General features: G+C 39.9%; 1 protein-coding gene across 2 annotated transcripts; it reads left to right on the top strand.

Moving 5' to 3' along the window:
• The first annotated feature begins 11119 nt into the window (after window positions 1–11119).
• On the top strand, window positions 11120–12409 carry LOC114452944 (A-agglutinin anchorage subunit-like). Of its 2 annotated transcripts, none has more exons than XM_028432485.1 (4): window positions 11120–11291; window positions 11380–11485; window positions 11635–11709; window positions 11819–12409. In XM_028432485.1, exons 1-4 carry the CDS (start codon window positions 11213–11215, stop codon window positions 12000–12002), a joined length of 444 nt encoding a protein of 147 aa, XP_028288286.1. In that variant the 5' UTR covers window positions 11120–11212; the 3' UTR covers window positions 12003–12409. The 2 variants fall into 2 exon arrangements, with proteins under 2 accessions (XP_028288286.1, XP_028288285.1); XM_028432484.1 differs by having other exon boundaries at window positions 11377–11485.
• The last annotated feature ends 1500 nt before the right edge of the window (window positions 12410–13909 follow it).

Genomic DNA, 13909 nt, shown 5'->3' with positions numbered 1-13909 from the left:
TATTAGTCATTAACTGATTTCAAACTCATCTCTCCTCTCTTCTTGGCAGGGAGACCTTGTCTGTCCTCCAGATGTATCACTATTAAACGCTCTGGACAAACCGTAACAAAACACACCAGCACAGCAGCTACAGAGAACATTTATAATTTATGTACTATTTATTATTTTCATCACTATTTAAAATGTGTGTTATTTTTTTATTTAAATAAATTGTGTGTTCTTATGCTTAATGTGTCAATTAGTTGTTCTTTTTGACGATGGAGCCCAAAATATAACAGTCACTGAATGTCTGGTTCACTATATGAATGGTTAATGCTGACACAATGGCACATTTGTTCCCATCTGTACAAACAAACAACATGAATTAGATGAAAACTGTTGATGTACAAAACACAAAGATCAAAATGCATTAGTGAGCATTACTTGACCTTTAGTAAAGTTACAGTCTGTGTGACAGAATCTATGACTACAGCACGCCGTGGTATGGAAAATAATAGCTGCTATGTTAAACTAGTCATTCTGACACAATAGCAATTACAGTGATGCTTTAACACTGACACACACATTTCTGCTGTTAGTCTAGAAATGTCTTTAGAAATATGCTCCCATTGACCTGCAGGAGCCAGTGGAGGCCAGATGTCAGGGCACAAAGAGTTTCCCCGAAATTCTGAGAAAATTATTAGAATTATGACATTTTGTGAGATGTTCCCCTAATAATTAGGACTAAATCCCAGTAAAGATAAAAGTTATTTACAAAACATGTTAGCCCTTTAAAGAGGTCTTAAAGGTAGGGTAGGAGATTTTGAAAGCTCAGTGAGAGTCAGCCAGATTTTGAAAGTAAACACAGGAGCTCACCCTGAAGCCACGCCTCCCAACCAGTCTGTGACTTCGGCCATCATGCACGTACCTCTCTGGTGCATGCAGAGCAGGAAGAGAGTGACAACCAGCCAATACTCCGCGCAGGGTCCACCCGGAGGATTGGCTGATGTTTTTAGTGTTTTATAGCTTCCACAGATGATTCATATTCTTCGTTTTAAAGCGAAACTGCTGAACTAATCGGTTGCTATCTGATTGTAAAGAGAAGTTACACTAATTTAACAAAAAGTGCATCAGAATGAAATCTCCTACCCTACCTTTAAGGTAAAAACTGTTAAGAGTAGAGAGGAGGACTTTTAAGAGGTTTAAAAGTTCCTTGAACAGAGAGGACATGGTGGTGCGACAGAGGAGAAACGTTCTCCAAACGCTACAGACGCGAAAAGAATTGTGACTTTTTTTTTTAGTCGTTTGTGTGTTTTGTTTATTTATTTTACAGAATAGGTCTTTAACATCATTTGAGACTACAAGACTTCATGCCACTCCATTCTATGCTGTTTATATTATTAGGAATGTATTCTCATGTTTTTTTATAGCATCCGATCATACAGTGGAACTTATGACACAAGCTCAACTGAGACAAACAACACATATGAACATATAAGGACATAAACACACACTGTGGGTGTGGGTGTGTCTGTAGGTACGGTAATTCCTGTGTGCACGCTCAATTAATTTAAATAACACCCATGACAACAACAGTTCCCCTTTTGAGTGATGCTACAGTATATAAGACTTTGATAAGTTAAGGAGTTAGTAACGAACCTCTCCACAGCTGAGATCCACCCTCTGGTTCCTGTGCATGTTGTTGAAGATGTGTGCACCTCTGTCTTCCAGCCGCTGGATTCTCCTGCTCACCCTGGGCGTTGTGATGCTCGTCTCTGTATCAGAAGGTACAGCTCTTTACTCATGCGTCGTTTTAAATACATTTACATATTATATTTATTTATTTCTATGTTTCCTGTGGCATGCAGTGCTGTTTGTCCATCTTGATTGTTCAGTTGTTTATAATCTATATGGAAGTATAGCACTGCAGGAAAACATGACAGTACATATATGTAGGGTCTTACTGTTTTATCTACATGGTTTTTATTTTTGCTTATTTTGTCCTGACTTTTGCCTTTAAACACACAGGCACTCTGATACATGCTGATGAATGAATAATGACATTCTCTTTCACTATGTGCGGTGTGACACAGCCCGCGGGTTTGTGGCAGCTCCTTGCTGCTTAACAGTTGGCAAGGAGGCAAACGGGCGAATCACAAAATGTTTTGAACAGACACCAAGAGATGGCTGCAACATACATGCCTACATGTAAGTACAGCTTACATCAAGCATGTCACACATTTACAAAGCTGCAAGAAAAATGATGTGGCCAAATTCCACAGAGCATCAAATGTATACATTTACCAGAACAATAGAAAAGTGCTGAAGTGTACTATAATTCAAAATTGTGTGTTATTGCTATTGATAGTGCTATTGATGATTTCCTGTTTTCAGCGTCCAAGTTGGGAAAAAATGGAGGTGTATCGCCCCAGACTCAAAGAAGATCAACAAGAGGCTAAATGAGGTGAGACTCAGACATTAAACAAGTCTCCAGCCTTTCAGATATGCATAACACACGATAGCTGTGGCAACGCTAACACACTAAATTAAGATGGTACATTAGAGTAGATAAAGAGTGCACAGGAGCCTGCATTCAGATTCTTTTAGCTAAGCATGCAATGTAACATGAGGTAACTTTGATGAACCTCTTGGTCTAATAATTCTCCTTTTCCCTCCTCAGACTACCCTTAAATGTCCCGATGTTATTGGCCGTTGAAACTACAACAATGAAGATGAAGCGTGGACTAAATATATATTTAACCTTTTGTATACCAGTTTCTGTCATTAATATGGATATATTATAATATTATTGCAGCGTAATTTGAACCAAAAATAAATCATGTTAAAAGGATATGAATGACTTTGCCTAGTTTTGACTGAGAGTCCTTCAGCTTCAGTAGGGAACAATGTACATACAGCTGCACCATCATTTCTTTTTCAAAAATCCATTTAGCACTGAATTGTGTATTCTGCTTTTGAGTTGCATATTGTCACTTTAAATATGAGAGCAAAACAAATTTGATTGCGTAACCAGTAATGACATCGGTGTAAATGCAGTTACAGTTTGTGGTTCTGGTTAGTGTCTCCATGTTGATGGGATGATGAGAAAAAACACAAGGCGCAACAGAATGCAGTGTAAAAATGACATGTCATTGTTCTTAATCCAGGCTGTTAATCTGTGGTTGTGATCAGTGGCCGACAGTCAGATACTGATGTCAAAATCAATACTGCTGCACTTTACTGATAACCTGATGAAACCACTGGACAAAGCACTGCGGTGACAGAACGTTAGGATCGTTTTTAAAAACATCCTAATTCATAAATACAGGACAATACAGACGAGTGTCACGTTAACACTACATTAGAGAAGACTCCTTGTCATGCTGACTGACCGATGAAGCAATAAGGAAGAGGAAGAGGTGTTTCTGACTGACAGGTAGTAACTTCACACCTGTTTGCAGAAAATAATTATTGAGTTGTTTGAAGAATATTAAATAATATTAAATAAATTCCAAGGTAGTGATGTGCAGGCTAAGGCATAACAACAACATCACTGTTGCTTTCTGTTGTGTTGAATGAACCTGATGAGCTCGAACCCAATCATAATGTAACCTATCAATCCCTGATGAAGCAGTCATCAAAATATAATATATATATTATATTATATTATATATAGAATATAATTGGCTGAATGATTAAATAAAATCGGACAATTAAGCTGCAGATTCTTTTTTCCCCAGCTGATGGCGACAAAGCTGTGTCAAACGCTGACCTGCTGTCACCATAGCTACCTCCAACAAGTGCTGTACAGTGTACAGCACTTGTTGTACAGTGTGAATGGTGTTTGTGTGCTGCTCACCTTTTTATCTCTCTGGTTTCAGTGAAGAGTTTCGGTGTTGCTGATTCTTCAATCACTGCTTCAAAGGCACCGGAAGAGAGCAAAAAGTTTCTGTCAAAACAAAAAACAAACAAACTTATTTGACTGTTTGACTGAATTTAAAACAATGCCATGTGTGTATGGACTGCAGGTTCTGATTTTGACCTATAGGCTGAGACCAAGAGTCATAAGCCAGCTAAACCTGCATCCCAGGCCTGCTATAAAAATATCTCTGTCACATAAGTTCATGTTATTTCTTGGTACATTATAAACTGTCACATGAATACATCCAAACCGTGAAAGTGACGTTATACCATGTATAAAGCAGTCCATCATTACTAAGTGTACCATCAATTAATCAATTAACACTACATACAAGTTTCTGAAGCATTCTTTGACAATCTGAATCTGGTTCAAAAAGGTCAATGTTGTTTTAAGTAACATACAGCACAATGTGCACAACATGCCACAGTTAAGATAGTTAAATAAATTAGATTAATCCATTAAAGGCTACATCTACTTTTAATAACAATATGTATCACAAGGGAAAAAGACATGATGCATTAAGGTACAGACATGTGGCACAGTAGCAATTGAAACCAAACATCTAAAAAAAAAATAATGTCAAGCAAGAATAACGAAAGCATACGTGCTGCCAACAAACAACCGTCATAGCAATCGAACAGTGTGGGATCAGACAGAGCAGCTCTGTGGTTGAAGTGGTTTCATCTTCACTCATCATGTGTCATGTACCGACATCTGTCTTTGCACTGAAAAACAGACAATAATAGTAGCAGGAGTGAAGCTCTGACCTTGTTCAGCTCAGACCTGACAACTTATGTTAAATGAGCTGAATCCAGTCCAAGATTAAAAAACAGGCGAAAAGAGAAAAAAGTGATTGTTGTGTCGATGTGATTATGATTTAAAAAAAAAAATGAAATCAAGTTCAAGCAATATTCTGTGTCATGTATTAGTTGTGTTACACATCTCTGAATAGAATTCCTCGGATGTTAACACATCCTTTTCCATGACAAATGCACAAACTTGAGAAATGTCACTGACAATGTCAAAGACGCTGAGTCATCTAAGTGGGTCATAACATAATATGTAGCATGAGTCGACAGTATTTTCTATTATTTTATCTAGTATCTTTCTGCAGTAAACTGACTGTGGTCTTTTACTGGTTGTCTGTGTAAACTGTTAGCACAGGAAGTGACTGTCTGCTCATCACATCCTGAAACAGGTATGATGAGCAGAGTAAGTCTCCAGAAAGCATTAGTAAGACATTGACCTCTGCTGTCAGCATTACCCACTGTAACATGAACTATGATTAGTGTGGCACATGACCGTCGTTCTTCTGAATCTCTATTATTACTTCCCCTTTCTTGCATTTTTTGTATTAACGCAGCAAACACTGGAGGAAGTTGTTGAGTGGTTTTAAGGAAATTTTGTCCTTGCTAGTCTGTGGAAACTACGAGAACACAGAATTTCCACTGTAAAATCAAACTCTACAAAATACTATCTATACCTGCATATTTAAATATTGTCTATTTATCTGTAATACATGAAACTGCTATGCCACTAGAAGACAGCATGGTGTAACAGGCCTAATTAAATAACATTTTCCAGCAGGATTAATAGTCTGTAATGAAGAGACAAAGTCCAATCTAAAGCTTTGTTCTACAAAATCTATACTTCTCAAATAGTGTTTTTAGCAGGCTAATGACATTAATGCCTCCCCTTTGTCGCTTCCCTTTGCCACTCCAGGTGCTTCTGTGCTAACAGTTGTAGCAACCACTGTGTAAACGGCCACAAAACTCACAGCTGACTTGCTGTGTCATAAAGTCAGACGCAGCTTCCTCTGTGCTGTTTATTAAAAATGGTGTCATCATATTGTCTCCTTCGGAAGAGCTCAATATCAGGCATCACCCCATCTTGTGAGCCGAGTGTATTGTCACACCTTGCTACTCCTTTTAGCCACTCTTACAGCCACCATCTTTAATTACTGTGCAGAGTTCACAATGTAAGATGGGGGGCGAGGACTGAATGGTTCACCACAGCAGCCTGGGAACAAAATACACACCACAGTGCCACATCAAGACAGCCCGACCTGAAGAAAGAAGAGCTACGTCACAGCCCAAAGGGGGCAACATTCCAGCAGTGTATGCTAAAACTGGTTCATACACTGTAGAACCTGACTGCAGTAGACAAGGTAAAGAGAATAAAGTGTTTAAATGCTTATATGAGGACGTATTAGTGCTCACAAGAGCTGTCACCTGCCTTAATTCACAAGCACAGTGTAAAGTGGGAGTGAATGTCAGTCTGCTGGTTTCACAAATGGTTTGACAGCACCCCCACAATCATACATTAGAAATGTGTTGGGTAGGGGATTTCTGAGTAACCATCTCAGTCAGCACACAAAGAATCAACAACCAATAGAGGTCCTACACCACAGAGGTCCTATAAAAATGTCATGATCTGTTGTTAAGTTGCCACTTTAGTATGTTTGCGTGTTTCCTGTTTTATTGTGAAAGACTGTTGTCCTCTGTGTGTTTTACTCCCTCCTTGTTGATTACCTTCCCCACCCTAATGTGTCTCAGCTGTGTCTCATTGTGTGCTTCCCTTCACTCCCTGCCAGGTCTTCCTGTGTGTAATTTAGCAGTCCAGCCACTTTAAAGGTAGGGTAGGAGATTTTGAAAACTCAGTGAGTCAGCCAGATTTTGGAAGTAAACACACGCCCCTTTCTCTCGGAGCTCACCCCGAAGCCACGCCTCCCAACCAGTCTGTGACTTCGGCCATCATGCACATACCTCTCTCATGCTCGCAGAGCAGGATGAGAGTGACAACCAGCCAATACTCCACGCAGGGGCGCCTCGTAGGATTGGCGGATGTTTTTAGCGTTTTATAGCTTCCACAGATGATTCATATTCTTCGTTTTAATGAGAAACTGCCGAACTAATCGGTTGCTATCGGATTGTAAAGAGAAGTTACACTAATTTAACAAAAAGTGCATCAGAATGAAATCTCTTACCCTACCTTTAATGCCACTGGTACCTTGTTTGGACTGATTCCTCCCTTTGTATTAAGTACTTTGTTTTTTTGCTCACATCACGTCTGTGTCCACCTCCTTTACTCCTGTACTAAAAAGAAAGCTTAGATGACTGTACAAAAAACCCTCTGTCAATCTTTGTCTACCACAAGCTAACAACCAATCAGACTGACAGATCACAAGAAAACACAACAGCCAGCTGAGGACCTTTGAAAGCAGTGAGCACAGAAGAGGATTTGGGGGTCTTTGTAAGAAAACCATAAAGCCACTTTTACTTAACGTAGGAGAAAAGTGTTTCTGAACAAATGCGTGCTTCTTGTCATTGCCTGCCTAACATACTCTACCTGCCTGCACTTTTCTTACCAATTGGTCCCTAGGGGTTTAACATAAGAGCTTAGTCTGAGGCCTGGAAGATGGGTCTAAGGAAGCCGAAAGACCATTTTAGAAAACAGTAAGACATTATCACCTTACTGAAGGGATCAGCACCCATCTTTGCTATCTAATCCTGTTTATTTTACAGTATTCTAGCATGCATTCATTCTTTCTGACATGGAGTGCCCACCAAACTCAATGTTTCTGACTGTGTATGGGAACCAGACAGAACTCGGATTGCACAACCTGTCCTCTTGCAATTGTCTGCAGCTGTGGTAAACCACCATGGAGATGTGCTAGAAGTGTCACTACATATGTGACAGGAAATTATGTGCTGATCTGCAGTATAAGGAACTGAATATACCTTTTCTTCTTTTTTTCTATCCTTGCAAAACAAAAAAAATGCTGCAAATGCTTTTGCAATGTTACATAATAGTGTTATGGTAAATATACACACACCTCGAGCCCGACTTAGAGCCTGCTGATGTACTGTACCAACCTTAATTCTACAGGTACATGTCCACGGGGTCTGTCATTTACATGCTTCCCATTCACTGTCTGCATGAAACATTATGCAATGCATTCCGGCAGGGCTCAGCTACTTTATGCAAATGAGCTACCTTCCAAAATCCCACAAAAATTATAAATATATGTAAAGAGAGGATCTGAACTGAGATGTAAAAGAAGTTTCCAAACGAGACACCATATTCGTATGGCCTATTGTAAAATCAACCAATCAGGTGCAGCCAGGAAGTGGCTGTTTGTTGCTCTCTGAATCAATACTTGTGTCATAACACTACAGACATGTAACAAAAACCAATCTCATCTCAAACAAAGCATTTGACAGTTGCATGTGTTGTGCACATGCTTTATCTACACACAGGCCATTTCAGTGACCTGGGAGTATTGAGCTCTTGTATGTGTATCTCAATACCATGGAGTGACATTGTGGATTTTAAAATATGCACCGACACGGTTTCTCCATTATGAGGGATTTTTGAAATTGCATGAGAACATGTCTTCATGCAGCTTGTGTCATATACCTCAAGAAGTAAGACTGAAACAGTCATTTATTAGTGATTTACACTGTCTGAAAAATGCAACTCCACCTCTGTTATCAGCATGTTTCTTACACAGCACTTACATTTTTTGGATAAATTGGTTTCGGGGGGGGGGGGGGGGTTAGGAAATAACGCATGGTGCTTTCCTTTTCAAAAATAGCCTTTTTTTAGAAGGGAAATTCTCTTAATGTCAAAAACAAAACAAGAAACAGTCTGCAATTAAAGCCATGTGAAGAACATTCCATGTGTTGCAACTGAGAATGAGAAGTGGGTGAAAATGAAATTAGGAAGGAAGCTTGAACTATTCTTATCTTCTAACCATCAACACTAAGAGGTTACACTGATATTTACTGTCGCTTGTCTCACCACATTACATGCTGTTTATGCTAAGCTGCAGTTTAGCTCAGAGGACAGATGCCTGTTGACCTGAAATTTCATGCAAAAGTGAATATTAATTCATATTAATTCATATGAATTAATCAGATTGGCATGTCTCCTTCCTGGTTCTGCTGCAAATGTCTGGTTTCAGTTTTCTCCTCCAAAGTGCACACACTTCATTTTAAACATGGTATCACTGCAGTATCTTCCATTACATGTCCAAGTTTGTGTGACGTCAAAAGCCTCAGTGTGATCAGTTTCCCTTAATGCAACCCCTCAGTGATAATGAGAGTGTCACTGATGAGAAATTCAGTAACGGAAAATATATGCAGTTGATGAATCACTGACTGACAAGAAAGAAAGGCAGCTTAGGTCACATCATACTGCAGGGTCGCCTTGGTCATTCAGACACTGAAGCATCCTTAGGCGCCCAGGCAGCCAATCATTTTAGATCAAACAGTGCTAAAAGAACAACGCAGCCTCAGACATCTTTGGATATTTAAGTTTTGTTTTCTAGGAACAAAGAAAAAACTAAAGACACACTACACGCCCAAAGTTGCTTGTAGATTAAAATGTGTACCTTCCGATAAATACCTAAACTGAAAGTCTGCTTAGTGTGGAAGGTTCTGCTTTTAAGTGATGTAATTCCCTGTCATATCCTGTCTGGCTTTGTTAATGTTTCCATTATGTGTGAATGACCTGTTATCAGTTGTTTCTCTACAGTTTTCATATGTCTCAGTATGTGTGGATGACAGTTTTTACAGAAGGGTGTGAGCGGAGGAAGCCTTTCTTTTAAAAGCTCACACCCAGTCAAACCAAGCCCAGAGTGGATATACAGTGGGGCATGGATATTTGTACAGGGAAAAGCTAAAAGCAACACAACAAATAGCCTTAACTGCAAAGCTTTAAATTTAAGTTAAACAATGAAAGTTCCTGAACAGTCCTGCCTATCTCACCCATGGACAGGTCGCTGCCCTTAGGAGTGACTGGTTTAACTGCACAACAGAGAACCAAACTTTCCGTTCCCACAAACAAAAACAAATGCAGGACAATAAATAGCAGCTGTGAGTGTCTGGCTTTTAGATCTACAAACTGAGAAAGGACATTTTCACAGTTGTGTTTTAATTCTATATTTTCATTCAAAATCCAAAACCTCAAACCTCACAATGTATTTTAGTTTCCTGAACAAAAATAAATAATGGGCTGCTAGGCACACAGAGGCCCTGAGCCCATTTAGAATTCACATTTTTAGCAATTTGTTTTTTAACAATTTCATATAGAAACAATTTTGTACAGTCGTATAGAAGCACGCTCCAACAGCTGCTCCAACCCCCACTAAGGACTGCACAGACTGTGTGCAGTAGAATTATGTGAAAGCATCCTCACTCACACAGGAGGAACCCCCACTGTGAAAGCTCTTTAACACAGAGTGGGTATGACAGAGTGTACATCAGCTCATCACTGACTGCCAGCATAGGAGAGGACCCCCCCCCCCCCCCCCCCCCCCCACAATCTCCCTGTCAAAACGGCTTACACTTGCTATTCCAATAATAATAAGTTAAAGGATTGATTGCATCATAAAATCCTGCTGCATGTGCCTTACATTTCTCTCAGCTGATAGCTTGCTCGATAATTTCACCAGCATGGTGGTCATGTTAGTGTGACTGCAGCCACTCTTCTTTTTTCGAAGTCAAGGCAATTCCCTGCACATCTAATTGCTTACATGTGATGAGTGACAGATGGCGATCCGTGGTGTTGTCTAATGAGAACAGACCCATGTATACAGACCTCTGATCACTCTAAGATGACAACCCAGGGTTTTTCATGAAGCCTCTGAGTGTGGAGCTGTGCAGTATGGTACATCTGGGTGGGAGGTCAAAGGGCGATGTTGTGACATATCTGTCTATCACAGACATGTCACCAAAGCAAGCCCTGCCCATGACAATTGGCAAAGAATTTGTGACATCAGTGCCTACAGACTTCCACATAATGAGAGAAACCATAAAAATGTTTTTTTATTTGTGATTTATTTAAACTGAAAAAAAAAGTAATTTTAACAAGACTGTACCCACTTTGTATAGGTTTCAGTAGCTTTTTCCTTAGGAATGATTGAATAAATATATGTCTAAAAAAGTAGTGTCATGAACTTGACCTCCAGTTTCTAAAGGGGATTCCTTACACCCCCACAGTCATCAGAAAGTGTGACCCGAGTTTCTGAGCGAAACAGGATGATGAAAGTTTTTCCGGCTTGGTCAGTTTGTAGAATTCCCTCTAAATCAGCATCTAATTCATTCACATGAAGAGAGGCGGGAATAAAGAAAAGTGGAAGATGACTAACACCGGAGGTAACACTTCTGCTTTTCTTACTTAAATATCCCAATATCTCCGCTTGTCTGTCAGTTCACCAAGCTCTCAGGAGAGGAAGGAAGACCAGCGCAGAACAGTTCACTCATTATTTATCCGTTTAACCTCATATTTATTAACCTTTTTGAGAAAATGGCAAACTGTGGAACCCTGTTGAAAAGTGTGCTGGCCGCCTTTGTCCTGGTGGCTGTGGCCAAGTCTGGATCAGCAGGTGAGACTAAACTCAACAGGATAATACAGGTGGTGCTTTAAAAAAAAAGAAATTAATAATTTAACTCTCTCTCCTTTCTTCCTAGCAGAGAAGCTGGCTTCTTGCTGTACTTCCGTTACCAGGACGGAGATAACAGAACCGATCTTAGGATACTTGGTCCAGAGACCAAACCCTCCATGTGTCAGAGCAGTCATGTAAGTAAAGTGCCTGCTTTAACTTAATGTGTAGTTAAGCTGGTTACACAAAATTAACATTATATTACTATATTACACCAAGAAGCTTCTATTCTAATAGGACAGGTTTGTAGAGACCTAATTGTCCGTTCTGTTTGTCCTTCCTGCAGCTTTCAGACAGAGACAGGTCTTTTCTGCAGTCAGGTGACGGCTCCCTGGGTTCGCCAGAAGATCGCTGCCTTCAAGTACGTTTACTGTTCATCTAATATTATCTCTCACCCCTCTCATTGTTCCTTTCCCACACACGCTCAATGTGTTAGAATTTCCAAACTAATTGTTTTTTTCACCTCACAGGAAAACTCAGGCCTCTACTCCATCTGTGATCTCCGCCTCTCCTGTATCCCTCCTCTCCATCCTAACGTCCACCACTTCCCCATCTTCAGCCTCCTCTTCCTCATTTCCCTCCTCCGTTTCACCCTCCTCTTCTCAGGAAGCCTCCTCTTCTACCTCCAAGATGCCAACTAGTCAATCAAGTTAAGAAGGCCTGAATTTGCTGCACCACCAGCTGTTGAAAACAAGGACCAACGTGTGTCAAGAATAACGGCCTCAACAGACATACAGTAATGTTTGGAGAAGATAATAATGTTAAAGTATTTCTTTATGCTAAATATTTAGTTTCTTTTAAATTGAATTATTTATTGGGGGACCTAATTGGCCCGTGTCCACACAGAACAATATATTTATTACCAAGTGTATTTATTAGTGTTCTACAAGTTTTTATTATTACTGCATGCAAGCGTGTTGATAAGGTCCACTCATGTATTTGTGTCCTGTTTGGGGCTATTAACTTTTTTGAAATCCTGTGACAACTCTTCATCTCAAATGGAGAAGCCATGTATCCATGACAATGCTGGTCAGTGAATAAATGCTGCACATGACATCCTGCATCCAGTACTCATCTGTTCATCACCCCATGATTTCCTTAGCATCTACAAAAACTGTTTACAGTACAACAGCAACAGTTTCAGTCGCCTTTGACTAAACATCTCTCACCATACGCCACCAAGAGAACACTTTTCCATTCTGCAACACTATTTTCTTTGTGTAAAAACAACATGCAGCTTTATACAGCTTTGTCTTTACCTAGTTAAGTGTTTGCATTTTACCTTGGTGGTCTAATTACTGTAACTAAACTGGTGTCTTTAAAGTACATTGATCATAGCATGAGACCAAACAGATTGTCGTAATGATCGCCTTGTTAAGCAACACCCTAATTTCCTGTTGCTTTAGTGTTTCTCGGTGTTAGGAAAGTTTTGCAGAACCTTCTTTGGAAATAATATTTCACAGCTTAAGCATGGTGAGAAGGTGAGGCCATCTCACCACCATTATTTAGAGCTGCAGGCTGTAACAACTAGCTGACCAAACATCAGCAGATTCTCACACAGCCCTCAAAGCAGACAAATATAGCCCAGTCAAATGTTAAAGCACCGCTGCAGTCTTTCAAAGTCTGAAACAACATAAAAAGTTCTACAGGTTTTCACTAAATGTCTGTAAAAAGCATTTTTTAACAGAAGCCAACAGTTCTTAAACTAAGGGAACTATGACACCACCTATTCATCCATCAGTGTAATCCTACAGCCAGACTGGGACCCTGTATGAGTTCCTATGTAGAGGTGGGTTGTTGTTGACCTGTTCACACAGTTAACATCACACAGTGGTGCAAGGCAGTCACCACGCAGCAATGTTTCTATGTTCCTTCCATGCCTGTGAGGGTTTTTTTGTGGGTGCTACTGCTTCCTCCCACAGAATAAGACCTGAATAACTTGTGTGTCTGAACTGGCCATAGGTGTGAGGAACAGTTTCCACTGGAGCTGTCGTCGGTGGAGCTCTCTGGGGACTGTGCCATTCCAGTAAACAGTAGATCAGATATGAAATACAGTCATGTTTTAAATAGAATTGGATATTAACAGGCATGTAAACATAAAGGAGAGTATTAACGTCAGTTTGCTGAGCCAGAATGAAGCCAGTTCCCTGTAATCTAATCTACATGATGCTTGAGGCCTTTGGACTTCAACTGATCTATAATATCTAAAATGTTTGCACACTTTATGAACCTATCACTTCAATGCTGTGTGACTATAGTCTGCAGGAGTACATACAGCCTCTCAAAGCATGTGCAGCCTTGTTCAAGTAGAACAAGGTTCACACAAACCACAGGCCGAGCATTTTGCCACTTCTCTCTTTCAGTATCTAGCCTGGCAGAAATATTTGGTTTACCAAAGACAAAACAATGACTGTAATAAAACCTGAAACCTCATTATTCAGAGAAAGCCACAAACCATCTGATTTGAAGCTAGGTCATCATCAAAACAGGATTAATATGATCATCTGCATAATATACATAATCAGCGTGCTAAATATAATGTGACAATGTGTCTGAATTTC

Source organism: Parambassis ranga, chromosome 20 (genome assembly GCF_900634625.1).
Source record: "Parambassis ranga chromosome 20, fParRan2.1, whole genome shotgun sequence".
In the NCBI taxonomy this organism is placed as follows: domain Eukaryota; kingdom Metazoa; phylum Chordata; class Actinopteri; family Ambassidae; genus Parambassis; species Parambassis ranga.
Note: the sequence above shows the minus strand (reverse complement) of the source record. Positions and strands in the feature narration are given on the sequence as shown.